General features: G+C 43.9%; 1 protein-coding gene across 4 annotated transcripts; it reads left to right on the top strand.

Moving 5' to 3' along the window:
• Positions 1-4762: 4762 nt before the first annotated feature.
• Positions 4763-18509, top strand: PPM1K (protein phosphatase, Mg2+/Mn2+ dependent 1K). Of its 4 annotated transcripts, none has more exons than XM_057402036.1 (7): positions 4763-4839; positions 7229-7722; positions 8292-8392; positions 15779-15944; positions 16520-16664; positions 17683-17817; positions 18295-18509. In XM_057402036.1, the coding sequence occupies exons 2-7, from the start codon at positions 7283-7285 to the stop codon at positions 18424-18426; spliced, it is 1119 nt and encodes a 372-aa protein (XP_057258019.1). In that variant the 5' UTR covers positions 4763-4839; positions 7229-7282; the 3' UTR covers positions 18427-18509. The 4 variants fall into 4 exon arrangements, with proteins under 4 accessions (XP_057258019.1, XP_057258017.1, XP_057258020.1 ...); XM_057402034.1 differs by having other exon boundaries at positions 7226-7722; XM_057402037.1 differs by having other exon boundaries at positions 4786-4914.
• The last annotated feature ends 1561 nt before the right edge of the window (positions 18510-20070 follow it).

The following is a 20070-nucleotide window of genomic DNA, read 5'->3' as shown; positions in this document are numbered from 1 at the left end:
AAGTTACCATGTCTGACATCCTAACGTTTTGAAGTATCACAATTTCTAACTTAGAATACTTCATAGTAGTTCAAGGTCAAATTTTATTTGTACAGCTAAAATGCTGTAAATAGGGAATGCCAAACACAGCGTGAAGGGCTAGGAACATTCCATTCTAACTCACTCTTTCCCGCATTTAAGAGGACAGATTGCTCACTAGGAGCACAAAAAAGCTCATCACCCCCCCCCCCCCCCCCTTCTGTTTTCAGATAAACGATCTGAATACTCAAAAGCCATTTAAAATTTCAGGATAAACAAAACAACCATTATGTTACTTTCAGGTGTATTGGGTCTGACTGGGATGCGATGAACTTTCCCCACAGCAGGCCTCAGAGTGCTGTGTTTTGTATTGGTAGCTAGAGCAACATTCTGGCTACTGCTAAGCAGTGCTGGCACTGCTCACTGAGGAGGGGTGATAGAGTGGCTTGGTGGTGCCTGGCGGCTAACCAAGATTAATCCACCACCCCTGGGATCACTAAGTACAGAAACCTGACTTTTGTTTCAATGATGACAGCTAATCCTTTGGGCACGCTTTTGCTCTGACCTTCCCAGAAAGTGTACAGTCTTTAGATACAGGAGTTTATTTGCCCCCTTACCAGGACAGAAGCAAGTCATATCATTTGAATTGAGAGGAGTTCTGTGGCAGCAGATGTGCAGCTGACTCCCGTCTACAAATGAGAACTGGTTTAGAGCCAGCAGTTTGATCTGGGTACTTCTGTGAATCTGCTCAAGTTGCACTATAACCATCCCATTTTGGAATGCCTTCTGCCTCTGTGTAAGTCACGGGTCCCCAACAAGACAGAAACATGTTGAGTAAAATAACCAAAGAAAACAAGACTATCACGTCCTAAGGTCTAAGCACATGGGGATGTCACATCACCCGTACAGAGCACAAGTGTGAAAATTGGGCATTGCATGCCATTTGAACAGTACCAAAACCAATATTTTGTATTTCCTGTTTCTAATCAGAATGCTCATTAACTTTCCTAGTCATGTTTCAATGTTAGCACTACTATTAAATAAGGGCAATACCTAACAAGAGTGCCAAAAAGCAGTTTTCTCTGAAAGAAGGAAGGCACTTTTCACCCACACTCTGAGGACTGTGTGCAGTCTTTGTCAGCAAGGAGAAGCATGGCTGCTCCACCAGCACAGGCAAGCTGGGTATAAGGGTGACAGTGTGGAAGGCAGAGATCTCACTGACAATACCCCATAGCACTCAAACAGTGAGAGCAAGACCAGCTGGTGACAGCAACAGGAGTCAGCCTCAGTCCAAGGACCACCGAGCCTGACCGCAGAGCTATCGCTGCAGGTTGTTCCCTGGTTCCCATGTGTCCTCAGTGAGGCAAAGGAAAAAGAATGTTCTGTGGAAACCAGCTCTCCTGGCATTTGAAGGAAGTGTCACGGACCTATACGACATTAGGCACAAGAGCTGAGAGACAATTTCTGCCCTTGAAAGTTTGCTATGAAGACCATCACAGAGATTATAAATGTTTCATGCTGAGCCTTTATGTGCAGTGGAACTACTCTTACATTTACAGGGTTTTGAAAGCCAAGTGGGAGGCAGCTGAAGAGGCAGGAGCAGGAATTTGAGGTAGCAGGGGTGCTGCCTGTGGAGCTTCTTGGTGCACTTGGGGTCTGACAGCAGCCAGGCACATCAGCTCACTTATCTTGAAGGGCTGCCTTTGAAAAGTGCCACGCAGATTGATAGCCATTGCCAATTATTAGAAGGTCAGTGTTAAGAAGGTGGCTACTTCCCTTTGCCACAATCACAGGATGCTTTCTGGTGTCTTCTTATCTGCTAGCAAACCTAGGGAGTACAGATTGATAGTTAGCTAGGGGCATACCATAGAGAACAATTCTTCACTTATGAGGATAGAAAGCATGGTGGACAAGTAATTTCTCCCACTTGTCAATGTCAAGCATTGCAAAGCACATCTTGCTAATGAGAAAAACAGTATTCAGAACCAGTTTGCATTTCTAGCTTGATCTGAGATCTAATACATAGAGGATACAATGGACATTTCTTTTCTATCCACAGCTGCTGTGTTCGGTTACAGTTCTGGGAAGGACGGTATGCTAGCACACTGACAACCAACTCCCCCTGCTCCCCCATCGATTGTTTTCCAGTCACATGAGACATGGAAGCACACAGGAAAGAAAGCTGAGTAAAAAATTGAAGAAAAGTAGCAGGAGAGAAATAATCCCAAAAATAATATGTGCAAATTGTGAAGGAAAACAAGAACAAAATAAAGCAGAAAGTGGCAAGGGAGGGAAAGGTCAGGAACATGATGGAGAAGCAAAACCAAAGGCACTAAGAGCAAGAAAGGTAATCTTGCAGGAGCAGAAATTCCTTGCTAGGAGAGCTGGAATATAGAAAACTCATCCTTTAGAAAGGAAAAAAAAACAAAGGAAGGGGAAACTCCAAGTTAACTGCAGTCAAAACCAAATGTTTCATAGTACAAAATATGTTGTTCAAAATACATAGTTCCTGTTCCTAATATTGTTTTTTTTTTTTGCCTTCTGTCCTCTGAGTGCTGTCAGAGGTCCCTCAAAGTACCAAGCGCTGCACTGTAGCCTATTCCCCCATTCTCTGCCCCCACCTGTTACCCCAGGCATTCTCATGATTCTGCTCTGGCCTGATCTGCTGCCTTCTCACAATGCTCTTATCACACCTGCTGCCTCTTTCCTCCTGCCACCTCAAATTCCTGCTCCTGCCTCTTCAGCTGCCTCCCACTTAGCTTTCAAAACCCTGTAAATGTAAGAGTAGTTCCACTGCACATAAAGGCTCAGCATGAAACATTTATAATCTCTGTGATGGCCTTCATAGCAAATTTTCAAGGGCAGAAATTGTCTCTCAGCTCTTGTGCCTAATGTCATATAGGTCCCTGACACTTCCTTCAGATGCCAGGAGAGCTGGTTTCCACAGAACATTCTTTTTCCTTTGCCTCACTGAGGACACAGGGGAACCAGGGAACAACCTGAAGCAATAGATGACAGTGTTTACTATCCCCATTAAGTTTCACAAGTTTAAATTTCATTCTAAATTCTGGGTAAGACACCATACATCTGGAAACCAGAACAACCTAGTAGGTGCTACCATGCTTACCTAAGCCCTTCTTCTACAAGTAGACCTCTACTGTGAGAGCTATAAGGGGTTTTCTTGCTGCTTTTCTGTCCAGAAGCCAATGGATTTGGCAGTCAAGGCACATTGTTCAGAACTGCTTAACTGTCTCCTACTTAACAGAGCAGGGAGGCAGCTGACATAATTTCATTTTTCAAAGAGATCATTTCATAGAATACCAGGTTGGAATGGACCTCAAGGATCATGTGGCCCAACCTTCCAAGGCAAAGCATGACCTAGAAAAGATGTCCCAGCATCCTGTCCAGCTGAATCTTAAAAGCATCCAACACTGCGGCGTCCACCACTTCCCTGGGGAGATTATTCCAAAGGCTGATTGATCTCGCTGAAAATTCCCATGGAATCCCTCCCAGCTGGGCTCTGAGTGAGCTGAAGTTTGCTCTTCCGAAATCTAAAACCTTTGTCTTAGTACTAACATTCATTGCACTCAGCTGGATCCCAAACTCCACAATATTATGCTCACTGCAGCCAGAGCTATCACTAAGCTTGGTTCAGAACACAGTAAGGTGACATGACTGTGTCATTAGGCAGATGATAAATATTAAAGGCAGCGTTGTAAGAATGTCACCTAAGAACAGCACTAGACAAAGATCCATAGGTGCCACTTTTTAAGAAGCTGTGCTCACTGTCAGGAGACCAAAGAACTTGGTTTCCTGAAATACTGATGAAGTCTTTGTGAAGTCCCTATTTGGGAAATTGAAGTTGTCAGTTTGTAAATTTGCATGTCCAGTATCACATTTTAATGGGATTTTTATGAGGTCAAAGTCAGTCACAAATGAAAGTTAGAAGACAGAATGCTCTTGAAATTAAAAAGAAAGACCCCAAAAAGTCTTCCTTTACCTGATGAATATGTAGGATAAATTTGGCAGTGACCTCCTTAAGCTCCTATGGAAACCGCAGCAGCGGCTTTTTTCTCCTGTTTTCTGCTCTCAAGTACTCCTCTCTAGTGGACAGCACGAGGTCAGTGGGAAGGTGTGCTTCAGAGGCTTTTGTAATCAGAGCCATATCGTTTACCAGATTGCATCAGAGGTCGAAGGCTATGCCAGTAGTGCCATGCAAAATGACCTCTTCAAACTGACACTTGGAGACGAGCAAGTAAGGAGGAGGCGGTGGGGATTTTTCATAGCAACAGCCGCCTCGGAGCAGCACGCTCAGACGCATTTTAAACCTGTCGCCATGTTTCTCCTTAACGACATAAGCACTTCTCCACAAGGTGCTCCTGAGCAGCCCGCCCGCGGCAGCTGCAGCACGGCCTGCTGTCCTTGCGGCTGGGCTTTCCACCCGGACGGCACCGGCTCGGCGGGGAGAGGACGGCGCCGGGTCAGCGCTCTACGAGAAGGAGGCAGCGGCGGGGCCTTCGTAACGGTCCCGGCACGAGCCGCCTCAGGGACCGACCCTCCCGCGGGCCCCGCGCGCCGAGCGGCTCCCGGCAGCACGTCAGGGCCAACGGCCGGCAGAGAGGCGGGCGGGGCGGGGGCGCTGGGGGAGGCTCGGCCGCAGCTGTTGCTGCCATTGGGAGAGGCGAAGAGGGCAGGGCCGCGGCGGCACGCCCCCAGGCGCCGCCAGATTGGCCCTGCCAGCGGGCGGCGGCCAGCGGTGTCTGCTCTGCTCCTGCACCGCTGGGGCGCAGCTCGCCGCCGGCTGTCGGGGCGCGGAAGGAGGTAGGGGCCGCCGCACCTCCGGGGCAGCCCGGCGGCCGCACCAAGGTTTAGCTTCTGCACGGCTCAGGGGCTGCGGTAAGGGAGGGGAGGGGAGCGCGCGGGAAGGTGCCCTCGGCCACTGAGGGGAGCGGGGCGGGGACCCAGGGCTGGGAAACGGCTCCCTCCGCTCGCCCCTTTCGGCGAGGGGGGCGAGCTGGGCGGCGCGGGCCTCGGCGTGATTTGGAAAGGAGGCGTGCTCCGCTCCGGCTTACCGACACCGGTCCCTCCCGGCAGCGGCAGGTGCAGCCTCACGAGCCTTGCTAGGGGCGGCCGGCAGCCAGGCCGGAGGGAGTGAACTGATGGACACCATCTGCCGTGAAGACAGGCTGGCAGGGGGGCGGCGAGGAGCAGCCTCGGCGCTGCCCTCCCGGCTCTGCGGAGCCCCTCACTGCAGTCCGGGGACAGCACAGGCAGCGCTCCCGGTGCGGTAGGGCGGCGTTAGAGAGCTGTGCTGCTGGTGTCACAGCAGCCCTTCCTCGGGGGAGCGAACAGCGCTGCCAGGCCAGCCCTAGTCAGCTGGTGGGGTGCTAACTCGTAATTAGGAAATAGCAGGAGAGACCTCTAAACGGCTGCAGCCTGTGCAGTTTATTAGTCAGGCAATGGGTGAGATAATATTGACACTGATTTAAAAAACCCCTCTGATTTAAGACGAGCTTAACATACAGAGATATCAGTACTACCCACATCTGTGGGGCTTGGAAAGCATGCAGGGCAAGAGCAGTTATACGTGCTCAGAGTTTAAAATTCCTTTTTAGAATACATCTAATCCCCTGGGGCAGCAGGCATGCCTTCTCTTTCTTCCGGGTTTCTTCTATTCCCCTCACCCCCTTCTTGCAGTCTGGGAAATTTCCATCTGTCAAATAGCAGCCGGGCTGTAAAAAGGGCACCATGCACATTGGGCTGCAGTTTAATCACTTGCTCCATTTGCTTTAAGCATTGCATTTCAGCGTCTGACTGTAGGAACTATTTCTTTAAATTAAGAAAACTAAAGCTGTACAGATTAACAGGCACAGATGGAGCACCTCAAGACAGATATCCACCTCCAAATGTCTGTCTTGGACTTTGGCTTTAACACCAGTGCCCCCCTCTCCCAACACCTTGGGCTTGTTTTCCCAAGATAGGCTTGCCCTGCATTTGCAAACCTATCAGTTAGGAAAGCACAGGCTGTTTTATGTCCGACTGGAAGCACAACTATTTACATCACAGAAACTAAAGATCAGCTTCCTACTCATGACTTGCAGACGCACTTGAAAAGCAAAACTGTCATCAATCCTTATGCTTTCCTGAAAAAAACAAAGGCCTTTTGAGAGCTGAATTTGATAGGGAACAAATACATTAATTATCTTGGGATTTTGGATTAATCTTCAGATTCATGCTGTGGATACTGGGAAATGAAAAGATACCTAACGTTTCATATTCTGCTTTCAAGCTGACAGAAGTGAAATCATGTGCAGGTTTTGTTAATTGACAGGCTTTCAACCTGGTCACGCTGTGTTGCACAGAAGGAAGTTAACATACAGTTATCACCAGTCAAAGGTAACAGAAAAGAAAAAGCAACCCAAGGAAGTAAACGAGTTTTTAAATACCTGTAAGTATACTGAAATGGGGATCTGATGTTTATGTCACCCCTTACTAAAATGGAAAATGTTAAAATTCCAAGTGGTCAGTTCCATTCACCTGGTAGCTTAGCCCGTATTTGTTTGGTGCGATAACAAGGATTCTCAGCACATCTGGCCTTTTATCAACTTGACACTTACTCTGCAAGTACTAAGTAAAGAAACCTTTCTTCATCTAATATTGCATGAAAGGTAAACCAAGAGCATGTAAAGCAATGAGCTTTGAGCTCTGTTGAAGAGTACAGAACTGAATATCATGTGCAAATGAAAAAAACCTCTTTAAGCAAAGATATTTCTCCTTCCTTTCACCTTGGGAAGCCACAGTGCAGATGTTTCAGCTATTGTCTGAAGAGCATGCATGATAAGCTCATTTTCACAACCTTACCTCGTATTTTTACATACTCATATTTTAGCTGACATGCAGCAAAGTCATTATCACTCTCATTTGTTCCAGCACAACCCCTTCAACATTTGAAAATGCAGGATATCTTTCTGCGGGTGGCCAGCAGAAATGTCTTACCTCGATCTGTCTGCAGTACTCCCCATTAGATGTGGGCTGGTCTGTGTAGGATTGTTTCTCAGTGAGTCATGCAGATAGCTCTAGTTTCTTCTAGGCAGTGCTGTGCTATGCGCGATTAACGGCTCCAAGGGTGACATTGTTTCCTGAATGATGTAACTGAAAATTCTTCTCCGTGCTTCTTGTTTCCTGATCAGTTTTCTCTTTGTTTTAGAAGGTATTCCAGCAGCTGCAGATCTTTTATTCCTACAAATCTCTGCAAAGACAAGTTATGTCAACAACTACACTAATTAATTTGGTACGGAATGGTGGGTATCAAGTAAGAAGGAGAGCTGTGCTGACATCCCGCCTCTTGCAAGACGAGAAGCGTCCAACAACTGCCTGCTACAGCTCCACCTCTGAGCATCGTGCTTCCCGCTTCGATCCAGATGGGAGCGGGCGACCTACCACATGGGATACCTTTGGCATCTGGGACAATCGCATTGATGAACCTATTCTCCTCCCACCAAGCATAAAGTATGGGAAACCAATTCCAAAAGTAAGCCTGGCCAATGTGGGCTGCAGTAGCCATATTGGGAAACGCAAGGAAAATGAAGACCGGTTTCATTATGCCGAGCTGACAAAGGATGTCCTGTACTTTGCAGTATATGATGGACATGGTGGGGCAGCAGCAGCTGATTTCTGTGATAAGTACATGGAAAAATATATGAAGTAAGTGTGCATCAAGTGAATACATGTCAAATGAATTACAGTAAAGATTCCTTCCTTAGGACTGAAGGGCAACCAGTGAGTGCATCATACATTGTTACTGATTCTCCTTAGGTTATAGAACCACCTAGCCCAATGGGACGGCAGGAACATGGGACTGAAATAGCCCATTACAACAGACATGTTATGAATTACTTATTTCGTATGGTGCCTGCCCCATTGAGCAAGCCCGCAAAGACAAGAGGGGAAAATACGATTGTACTCACCTTCCAGGAAAGGACTGGGAATACAGACAGAGTGTGAACTGACTGTTTGCAGATGGGGGCACTGTGATTGCTGACCTACTTCTTGCATGCACTCTTTCTGTATCTGTATGTCACATGCCTGGGTGTTGGAAGAAGAATTTATGTATTTTCAAAATTACAGAATTATGCTTCCAGTGCAGGTCTATTAACCCTTCACTGAAGTCCAGCAGTACTCAGTGTATGCACAGAGGAGATAAGGCTACAGAAAAGACTGATCAAGATGTATTGGAAAGAAGCTTAATCTTATTTTCGCTTGTTTGTTTCCAGAGAATTTCTTGCCGAGGAGGAGAACTTGGAAAATGTTCTGAAGAAAGCTTTTCTAGAAATCAACAAAGCATATGAAAGGCATGCTCATCTGTCTCCTGATGGTAGGTAAAAAATACTCTACTCGTATGGTGTGGAGCAAAAGGTTTTTCTTATTTGCTCAGTAGTTTTATAGTAAAATGTCCAGAAAAATGCTTGAAAACAGTTTTATTTAACATAAGCTCTTGCTCTCATAGCTTACTGCAAAATGAAACAATTATGTTTTACCTCCTTAAGATGAAAAAGCTATAAAAGTCTATATCAAATTTACTGGGGGAGTTATTAATCTGGATGTTAACATAATCATAAATGAATTCATCCTAATGTGATTCTGTCAAGCAGAGTGTATATCAAGTTAGTAACGAGTGGTTTAGATTTGCAAGGAGCAAAACTACTGTGTGAGGAATCTGGAGGGGGGATTTTTGATGTTGGTTTTCTGGGGGTTTTGCTTTGTTTTTTAATTTTTACTCCTATGGGTTAAAAGCAACAGTGTCAAAAGAAAAGTTCCCCTTTCTAACCTCCTTCCTGAGGAGGAACATAAGCCAAAATTAATACAATTGATATTGCTTCTGCACAAACAGAATCACAAGAGTAGCTGAGTGTGACAGGATAAAAAAGCAGTGAAGAGGAAACAAGGTTGTCTGTGGCAAGGCTGTGGTAAAGCTGGCACCAGACCTTTTAGACTCCATAGTCCTGGCTGTTAATCAGGTTCTTGTATATGTGTCTAGGGACAAAGCGCATCTGAAGTTCCAGTTCCAGCAACCGGAGCTTATAGAGAGCTCCCTTGAGAAGGGAGATAGAGGTCCCCATCTGAGTTCTGTCACAAGAGCTTCCTTAGACATAGGTTACAGTTTAAAGAGTCAGTCTAGCCAGTCTTAAAAACCAAACAAAAAAAGTAAAAAACTCACCAAACTCCCTACCTCAAAACAAACCCAATTAAAAAAAAAAAAAACCAAACCAAACAAACCAAAACAAACAAAAAAAAACCAACCAAACCAAACAAAACAAAATCCCAAACCAACAAAACCCAAAACAAAACCAAACCCCAACAAACCACCAAAACCACGCAAAAAAACCCAAACCACAAACAAAACAAAACATCCTGTCCCATTGCTGGTGCAGGTGCTGGCAAAATGACTGAGGTAATTTTCAGAAGAACAAAAACTATGTAAGTTTTCTCTCCAAGAAGGACTTGAAACCAACAACCACTCTAGGGACTGAAGTGGTACTGTATTCTCAAGCTACTTTTCTTAAGCAATGAATATACAGTCAAGTAATGGAGTGGCTTCCTGCACTTTACCTGCTAGATGAATGTATTTAGATTCAAATATTTCTTGGCAGGACCAGTAGCCTGACTGTTGCAGCACTGTGAGGGATATGAGTCTTTCCCCTTACCTGGTACAAGATAAGGTATCAGGGAAAAAATTCTTGCAGCCCTTAAGAAAGGGGAATTAAATCTATATAGCTCATTTCCCCGTTATAGCCCTTTTTATTTTATACCAGAATCCTCCTTTAAAAAAATGTGGTAAAGAAGTCCAGAGTCACTTTTGATCTATGGGGTGAGTTAGTTAAACTCATGAGCTCATCAGTAGAGCAGATGTGCTTTTTATTCAAGAGCCTCCTTGCAAATACATTTTCCTAAAAGCCCAGTTTTAGTAAGACATGTAAATACAGTCTTACGTACTTCCCTGGACCAGGACCTTTCACTAACAAGAAGATCTGTTATATTTGTCCCTCTCCCTGCTCCTTTGTTAGTAGAGTAGCTCTTGGTTTGGCTCGTTGAAGTGACCTCTGTTCAGTGCCAGAGCAGCTCCTTGAGGAGAAGGATTGGGAACTGTACTTGGTATATTATTCTGTTATTCTGAAAATGGTTTCTGATTGTAGCATTTCATATGTGAGACTTACAGAAATGGATAACATTACCTGACAGACAAATTGTGCAGCAAGTTGAGTGTTTTTCAACTGTTTATAGGGTTTTTTTTTTCATATTATTTAACTAACTGGTACTGCTTAATGAAATATAATGCAAATGCCAGCAAATTTACACTACAGTTACCAAGATACTGGACAAACCTGATTCATTAAAAAAGCTTGAGATCAAGCAAAATAGAGGGCAAAAGCGTTGCCAAACATCTGCCAGGGCCACACTCTGGCAAGCACTCAGTGTTTTTCAGGTAGGCTGAGCACCTGCAAGCTCTTGCAGGAGCCCAGCCTGGTTGCCCAGCTGAAAACCAAGCTGTAAAGCAGAGTGGAGTAACAGCATGCAAAGACAAGTGTGGATTTCTGAACAAATAAAACTTTTAGCATATCTGTTGTTAAAATAATTAAGTATTATGTTGACTGCTTGGTGTGGATATTTTTGTTGTTGCTGCTGTTTTGAAAATTACATAAAATTTCAATGCTCGGTATGTATCCTTGTTAGAAGCCTACTTCCAAACTGATACAGTTTGCCAGCAAAATTTCTGAATAATTGTGGCTATTCTAGATGTGACAGTCAAGCTGTTGCTGAAGTATCTTGAAAATATGGCTGGTTGTGTAACACTGGGTAACGGGTATGCTGGATACTCCCCAAGACTGACCTCCTTGTGAAACGCAGCCATAGCTGATGAAGTGGAAAATAATAGGTTAGTCTTGTTCCAGCAGATGACCCCATCAGGTTCACTTCTTTCACTATATCTGCAAAAAAAACCTCAGTGCATGTTCAGAATGTCCAGGTCTCTACTAACACAGGACCAGCCTTGAAAGTGTGTGCTTGGGTGTTTGAAGGAAAGTAAGTCCTGGGACAAATCCTTGTAGCCAAAATTGCATGTATATAGTTCGACACATTGTCTATATTACTATTTGAAGGATAAAAAGCTCATATAATGGCACAAATTTAACAGTACTAGAGATGTGCCTTGTTGGAGCACCTAGCTACATCTGGCGTGAGGTTCACTAGTGCTTTTGGAGTGGTCCAGTATCCCCTCTGACAGTGATCTGTACCTGTTGTTTCACACAAAAGCATAAGAAACTTACTGTAGGCAGGTGTGGGATAATCTGTCCTCCACCTAAATCCTTTCAAATCATTAACAGCTTAGAGATATGCCTGAGCCTTGAAATATGGTGTTTGATATCTCTTAAAAAATGTATTTTAATTTTTTTCCACATATTCAAATATATCCACTTTTAAATTACTGCTAAATTTAGACATAGGACATAGCAAAGGAAGCTGTCTAACAAATAGGTCATTATCCATGGGAGAGCTGTTAACCCAGATGGACAGAATTTTCTGATATTTTGAACCAGCTATAAAATCTGAATTATAAAGGCCGAACAGCTTTGCCTGACAAGGACAGAAATAAGAAAGTGAATTTTATGCTTCAGCAAATTTCAGCATCTATCTGGAGAAATGTTAAGACAAACCCTCTCCTGGCCTAGTGCTGTCCTACAAGGTACTGCTACTGCTTATGTTCACTGTAATCCACTACTTGGAGAAGACAACAGAGAGTCTTTCCATCGACCTCCACATTCAGTTCATCAAACTCTGATAACATTGGCCACTCACTTCTGGAATAGCCATCTTATTAAAACATAGCCAGGTATTAACTGGAGTGTCTATGTTTGAAAGGCACTCCTGTAATCTTACTGTGCTGAGCAAACAGCAAAAGTTGTTTTAAAGTAACTAAATTTAAAAAGTAGTGGGGTTTGGTATTGTGTTTTTTTAAGTTACCATTCACACATGATTTTTATTTCTTTGAATATGTTAACCTGCAACACTGAGGAAAAGGGAGAGCTGCAGAAATTTTACCTGAATGTATCATAAAGCCATTACAAAGGCAGCCTTTTTATCCTGATTATTACCTAATCAAATTTGAAGATACTAATTACACTATTAAAGGAGTGTTTATTTTGCATATTTTCCCATGAGACAGAACAATTAATGTACTTCTATTCAATGCCTTTAAGATGGGCCCATTTTAGGTGGCATTAGTTTGAATTCCCCATTTTTGTGTTATATGTGAATATATATATAGAAAAATACATAAATAACCTTGAGGAAATGGATTGGGCCATGTTCTGTACTGAAGATGTTTAGAGTGGCCACTCTTGCCATGGAGGAGACAGCTGGCCCTGTAGCACTGACAAAGTGCTTTGGTTGATTTGTGGGTTGGTTACTTACCTCCACAGAAAAAAAAAAAAAAAAAGCCAACAAAAAAAGAGTTTTTATTTGACTGGATTTAAACTGGTTTTGTCACACAGTTTTAGCAAAAAGGCGAGAATGGTATTAATTCCCCAGAAATACCAAGGCTGATTTATCTGTTGCAAAAGATGCATGTGCAAGCCTCAAGTACTTCTAAATGACCTGCAGAAAAGTGCAGGCAAACTCAAGAGTGACTACGTCTCTAGTTCTGCAGCTCTTATTCTTTCATCTCCAGTGTTGCAGGTTTATTTTGTTTGAACAAAGTCCCTGGGTGAATTTTCTATTTGCCTCTGTGTGCGTGTTATTTGTGGCAGACACTGTACCTGGTCAGCAGCTCTAGAACTGGAGGCCCTCGACACTATATGCTAGGCTTCAGTGGAAAGAGAGATCTGCTTAATTTTGTCCCAGGTGAAGCAGTCCAGCGGTTCCTAGCCTGGACTACTGGAAGGTTCCCACATCCTCTTTGTCACATTAGTTGAGATGACTTGCAGTAGAAGTTGTCCAGTGAGTGTTAAGAACCTATTGAAAGATCTTAGTTGTATAGTGATATTGTCAGGAAAACAAAATAAACTCTTTAATTGTTAAAACCAATATATATATGCAACATATTTTTATATTAATAAATAACCTAGCAGCAGTTGTAGTAAAGTGTTAGAAATGTTATCCCATCATCATTCCTGTGTTTTCGAGCTATGCTAGAAATCATGTAAGGCTTGTAAGCCAAGCTACTAGTTCTTGCACTCCCACCCGGATCATTAATGTGTTCCAAGGAAGAAAGCATGAGCAGCATTTCTTTTTCCAGGAGTGCTATTTAACTAATAGATGTATGTAAACCTCAAGTCAGTACAGCTATTACCACAATTCTGGGCACTACCTTGACTTGTTCTTTAGTAGCATCCCTTGATTTTGTAATCACGGCTCTTTTCTTAGAGAGTTTGCACTTGAAAGATGCAGCTTCACCTCAATATCCAAATGTTTCTAGCCATTTATGAACTAAAGACTACAGATCTTAACTTTTTCAGAAACTGCTGTTTTTCAACATAACTCCAAAACCAAGGAATGAAATGGGAGAGTAGTAGCAGTTCTGCATTAATTTTAATGTCTAAATAAAACATATTTTCTGTGAAATAAAAAGATAGTTTTACTTATGTTCTTCATTTCAATTCTTTTAACTGCTGGCTAAAACAGGTATTTTACTGGTTCTACTAAAATTTCTAATTGCACTGGTACTTGTTAGCATCTTGCTTTCATAATGTGCCTCAAAGTGATCCTGCACTGGACTAGACCTTGCTTCAAATTAGAAACAGGATGTCAGTGCTTACCTGAATAGTCAGAAGTTACTGGCATCTAAATAGTTCGAATATCATAGCCTGCATGGCAGCCATAATGTAGTCCAAGATTTGACCATAGTCATTGTGGTTGATGTTCATGATTGACATGTTGGTTAAGTCTATAGCTAAACCAAGACCTCATTGCAGTAATAATACCTGTTTTAAATAATAACACAAGCTTAGTTTAGACTGTTTTGTGAGTTTTTTTTGATTCATCAAAACCATGCTTTTTCTGCATAACAAGGCTCAATGCATCTTTTAGGGTTCTGCACTTCAGTTTACTCCCAACCCTGTTTTACTTACAGAGGGGTGCTGAGACCTTGCAGGGTTGGGGAAGGAGGTCTCCAAAATCCCAGAGCACTCTCATTTCTGTTTCCATAGTACACAGGGTGTTGTGCTGTATGTACACTGTTTGCTGGCAACTGGTCAGAGATGGGACTGGCTGGCATTCCTTGGGCTCAAACATGCAGTCCTGTCTCAGATCCATCCACCTCCCCAGAGTCATGGCTGCAGTGCCAGAGGTAGGAGTGAACATAATTGTAGCTGAGCTCTGCATTGAAGTGGTGGTAAAAAGATCTTTAACTGTTAGTGATGTGAAAACAAGAATGTAACTGGGGATTCTCATTCCTAAATTAGCCCAAAATGCCTTTTGAATTGGCTTGCTTTTAAAACCTGGAAAAACTGGAAAAGCCCAGAATGTAGGAGACCTACAGAGGGCCTTTCAAGGGGATTTGCACTGGCTGTGAATACAAATGTGCTTTGGGCAATAGCAAATGCCAGATATTTTACTGTAATAGCTCAGGTCTTTCCAGGCACCTTTCATTGGGTTACCTTTGCATAGTTTGGGGAACAGAAGATGCTAACTGTAAAACAAGGCTGCTCCTTTCAAAAAAACAAACAAGAAAGGAAAGCTGGATGGTTCTTCTGGCATTTCCTTCCCTGCAGATAAAACTACAGATCTTTTCTGAAATAAGGCAGACTCATAGTACTCCTTTTCAAGCACTTATTTGTTTCTGCTGTTGTAGAAACTTAAGAAGCCCTTAAATTTACTTGCATCAGTTAAGCTACTCAGGTCTCTGAACTCAGTCAGCTGAGCTGTAAGAGAAAGAAGGCAACACCAAGGGCTCTGGTTTGCCCCCCTATGTACACTTACGCCCCTGTAAACAGATCCCACTGGTGCCCAGGGCAGATTGCCCAGATGACAGCCACTGCCAGCTGTTTGCAGGCACAAGGCAAGAGGCAGAATCCAACTTCACCTTTGCACTGGGATCTCCAATAAGTTGACAGGGTCTGAGGAGAGCAGCGTCCCTTTCTGAAAAAGCCAGAGATCTGCTGGCTGAAAACCCTTAATCTCTTGGCAAGACTGGGGGAAGCAGAGGGAGATTATAACCACTCTGACAGCAATGGGAGGATGACACAGGCTAGTGTAAAGGAGTGATCTAGTATTTCTCTTCTGGTGAACTATGTGGAGCTACAATTACTATTACTCAATTGCTCACTTCACCACCTAACAGAAGGGAAGAGCCATCAGCTTTATGGTGGATCATCCATACAGTCACTGTGCCCAGGGGCAGGGGTGATAGCCCTGTAACTTGAGGTGAGCTAGTTTTTCTAGCTAGCTAGAAAAACATTTGGCTACAAGCTGAAAAAAAGCCACTGTACCTTGTAACTGCTTTTATTCCACTTGCCCTCTTTGCATGGAGCCATGTTGTTGCACAGAAACATCCTTTCCAATTCCTCTCTCTCTCCCCAGTCCTACATGCATGTTTCCTTTTTTTTTTTTTTTGGATGTAGATTTAGTTTAAATGTAAAAGCAGTTACTTACTGGTAAACATAGAGCACAAGTTGTCTTCATTTTACCGATTGGAACTGTTATAAATGGTCCTGTACTTTGAGGCAGTGCTATGCTAAAACCTCTCTCTTTGATATGACATTTATAGCAACTCTGATGAACTCTGGGACCACTGCAACAGTGGCTCTGCTCCGGGATGGTATTGAGCTAGTTGTGGCAAGTGTGGGAGACAGTCGTGCTTTGCTGTGTCGAAAGGGGAAGGCCATGAAACTCACCACTGACCATACTCCAGAAAGAAAAGAAGAGAAGGAAAGGTACCTGTCAGCTAATGATATGGCTTCCCAGGGCAGGGCCTCAGTCAGGATGTGCTGATGTTCTGCTGCTTGGTTGGGCCTGGAAGGAAGCAGAGAGTTGAACATAATGCCCCGAGATCACCTCTGAGTGGGCAGAAAGCAGCACAGCACCAGTTAATTCACGTGGTTCCATTTAGAGGACTGGGGATATGGAAAGTCCTACATGAGTATGAACTGTCTTGGCAGTAAGATCAGCATAGCTAAGACTTGGGTATGAACTGTCTCAGCAGTCAGATCAGCATAGCTAGGACTTGGGACAGAGCTGTGACTACCTGGCTCAGACTTGTCCAAAACTGCCAAGGTAGAGACAAGACCTGCAGAAATGCACTATGGTGGCCAGGTCAGGATTCAGCTTGCCAAGACACATCCCTTCTGTGGACCCTTCAAACAGCTAAAGCCAGCCCTCAGTCTACCAGCTTAGGTCCTTCATACCCCATTCTGCGTCAGTAGCTAGTGACAGAAATTGCAGATAGAGACAGGGGTAACGGTGTGAAGCAATAACTCATACTTGCTTTTTCTTTTGTGCCTCTGGACAGGATTAGGAAGTGTGGTGGCTTCATTACCTGGAACAGCGTGGGACAACCTCATGTGAATGGTAGACTTGCAATGACACGGAGCATAGGAGATTTGGATCTTAAAAACAGTGGTGTGATAGCCCAGCCAGAAACAAAAAGGGTTCAGGTAAAAGAAGTCCTGGTTTACAGGGGCAGCAACACTCAGACTAAGGGACACCACAGGTATTTGATGCAGGTGGTGGTATTCACATGATATGCCCAGGTGATGCCTGATGGCCAAGCACTGGTTTTTATTTGTGGTGAAGTAACTGGAGACCAATTCTAATTAAGTCATTTCAGATTAACACTAACAGGAGAGAAAATCTGGCCCTGATACTAAACTCAACCAGATCAACTTCTAAATCCCATTTCTCACAATGCAATACAGCATGAGGGAAGAAAGACAACACATTATTACTGAAATACAAAGGTGTTAGTCTGTTTGGGTATTGTGGTCAAATGAATAGTTTTGATGTAAATGCCGATATAAAACCATCACTGAGAACTAGGTGGGATATGAATGGGTTCTCATCAAAAAAATCGTAGAGGTTTATCCTCTTAGGAGGAAGGGAGGAGAAAAAGGCAGTTGCATGCACCTTAGTTGTCCAGAAAACAAGTTGACCACTCAGAAGGTATTCAGCATATCTGCCTTCACATTTGCAGGAAGGCTCTTCTGTTAGTTTTCTGCAATGCCACTCCCAGGTCCTGGGGAACTTATATTTAGTTGGTCCTAATTAAATGCCACCTGCTAGACTTGGGGGGCTTAGGGAGAAGTCTGCAGTGCTATCATGTCTTTCTTGAAATCCTTCCTTAAGGAAGCCATTTTTTTTTATTGGGTCATGTATGGATCTGGTCTTTTGGCCTCAGTGTATTCAGAGCGCTGCTTCCTAGAACTGGAAGCACCTTCAGACTCCTCCAGTACAAGCAACACAGTCTGTATGGCTGATGGATACACCTGAGGATTCAAGGGGCAGCCTTTGGCTAGCCAAGGGTTTGGAGGTTCCTGTTAGTGCTTGCACACAAAGCAGGAAAGCCCACAGCATCTCCTGAAAAGTTTCTTTGCAACAGGGTGTACTATAAATTAAGGCAGTTCATTTGCCTTGCAGCACTTGTTCCATTGTTGTGCATACTGTGTGCTTTTGCAGTTGCAGCATGCCGATGACAGCTTCCTGGTCCTCACTACAGATGGTATTAACTTCATGGTGAACAGTCAGGAGATCTGTGACTTCATTAGCCAGTGCCATGATCCCACTGAAGCTGCCCACGTTGTTACTGAGCAGGTAATGCCAGGGCTCATTTTGGCATCAAATGCTTGTTGTTGTTTGGTTGGCTGGTTTTAATAAAATGAAGCGTACAGCCACACATTCAAGTAAATTGCACTACACTGCTTGAGACATTCCCTAGTGCCACCACCCAGCCTCTGCCTTACCCTGGGTGTTGCCACATCCTCTCCAGGTAGGCATCATTTCAATTAACTTGCTTAGCTGATGATCCACTGAACTGCATGGGACAACAACTGCAGTTTATTCCTGTGCTGAATACGTGATCAGCATAAACAGAAATGGCCAGTTTCTCACCAGGGTTCTGGATGGTGGCATATCCTATGGAAAGCTCTGGGGCACACCAGAATGGAGTGTCAGGGCTGGGAAGGGGCAAGGAACTCTTGAGCCTCAGGGCATGCTGTCCCATGTGGACCCAGACACTTTTTTCCTTTTCCAAACAAGGTAGTTATGCTGACAGCTTGTTTCTTCTTTCAGGCAATACAGTTTGGCACTGAAGACAACAGCACAGTTGTCATAGTGCCATTTGGAGCGTGGGGGAAGTACAAAAATGGTGAGATCAACTTTTCCTTCAGCCGCAGTTTTGCTTCCAGCGGGAGGTGGGCATGAAGACCTGCCACAGCTATCTTTTCCTGCCATTAATTTGGGCACAGTGTGCTACAGGAGAAAACACCCATCTGTTCATAGGCTGACTCAGTGTCTTGTCCATCTCTTCTGCTTCCAGTGTTATAGAAGATGCTACGGTTTTGATGGTGCGTAATGACCCATTGTTGCTTATGGCTGATCACATTTTGCTGCGGTTATTTATTCCAGTTGGCATTGAGGCAGCTATTTCTTTGGGTCTAGTCCCAGTAGCTCTGCACATCACTTTGTTTGCATAGATGAGGCTCTGGGCTTTCACCTAAGGCTGAAGGTGCACAGTTGTTTCATACCTACTTGTACTACCCAGGACCCTACGTTATCATGTAGCTGTGTATGCCTGAGTCTGAGCCACATGCTGGCTTCTTTGTACATTAATACTTGGGGGAACAAACGCACAATGTTCTTAGATAGACAAAAATCAGGTTTGTTGTCTTCCTCTGTTGTGCAGCCACTCAAAAACTCCCCTGTGCTTCAGAAGTGGGTGAAAAATAAGGGAGAGGTGTTTAGGTTCTGATGCCAGTGGCATTTGGTGTAGCTGAACTTTCTGAGTGCTGCTTTGCAGGGCTTTATTACTCTCATCATCATCATCCACGATCCTCTGGCTCCAAGGAGACGGAGCAGGCTGGAGTCACATGCTGTTGCACAGATGGGAACGTTTCTTCATTGGGTCCAAAGCCTGTATGGTCTCTGTGGACCACACAGCAGCCCCTTGCACTGTCTTCTCTTTGGTGTGCCAGCGCTTGACAGGAGCACAGAGGAGGGAATAGGCTGCACGTTTTTGATAGCCAGAGTCTCTCATTAACTTGAACTTTTGTTTTTTATCTTTTTTTTTCCCCATCAAGAAAACCAATTGATTTCAAAGTATTTAGTAATCATGGTTCTTTGGATGTGCAAGAAGAGATTATTTCATAAATATATGAGGATTTCTTGCCCTCCACTGAAGGTTCTTTCTGTTAGTCGTGATCTCCTGTGTCTCTTCATGGTATACAGGAGGCTGTAAAATGCTCAGAGCAAGTAAGCTAGAGAAAGGAGAGTATTATAACAACATAAGGTAATTTTTCTAAGTTTTGGGTATTGTTTCTAATATGTGTCAGATATTCAAAAACTAGAAAGTAGTTTTAAACTTAAAGGAAGTGTTTCTACTTCCCTCTCTGGAGGGAGTCTGTGTCCAGTGAGACATGGCAGGGGCAGCATTCTGAGCCAGCTTGTATTGCTGCTGTGGCACAGACTGCAGGTGATATGTTGGTAGCAAGTGAAGATCTGCTTCAGTGTGCCTCATTCAGATCTCCTTCCTCTGCTCCACATCAGGCATGCAGCTCCTCTGGCCTTTGAGTCACCCTGTTGCAATGCAATATGAGCTCTTCTCAGGCTTGTCCCAGTATTTTTCATTCTATCTATGGATGTTTCCAACTGCACAGTTGTAAAAAACAACAAAACAAAAAAGTGAAAGAGAAGTGGCCTGATAGAAATAACCTTGCAGTAAGGAAAAATATTTGAGAGGCCTGGCCTGATTCTTGTTTTCCAGTGTGAAATAAGTGTCTTCATTACTTTCAGCCCTTTTATTTTAGCCCAGGATACAGCCTAGGCGGTCATTCCATGTATTTTCCCTTG

This window comes from Pezoporus wallicus, unplaced genomic scaffold, assembly GCF_028554395.1.
Source record: "Pezoporus wallicus isolate ANWC-B61680 ecotype Strahan unplaced genomic scaffold, APGP_CSIRO_Pwel_v1 contig_7178, whole genome shotgun sequence".
Classification (NCBI taxonomy): Eukaryota; Metazoa; Chordata; class Aves; order Psittaciformes; family Psittacidae; genus Pezoporus; species Pezoporus wallicus.
The sequence above is the reverse complement of the archived record's forward strand: the minus strand, read 5'-3'. Positions and strand labels throughout refer to the sequence as shown.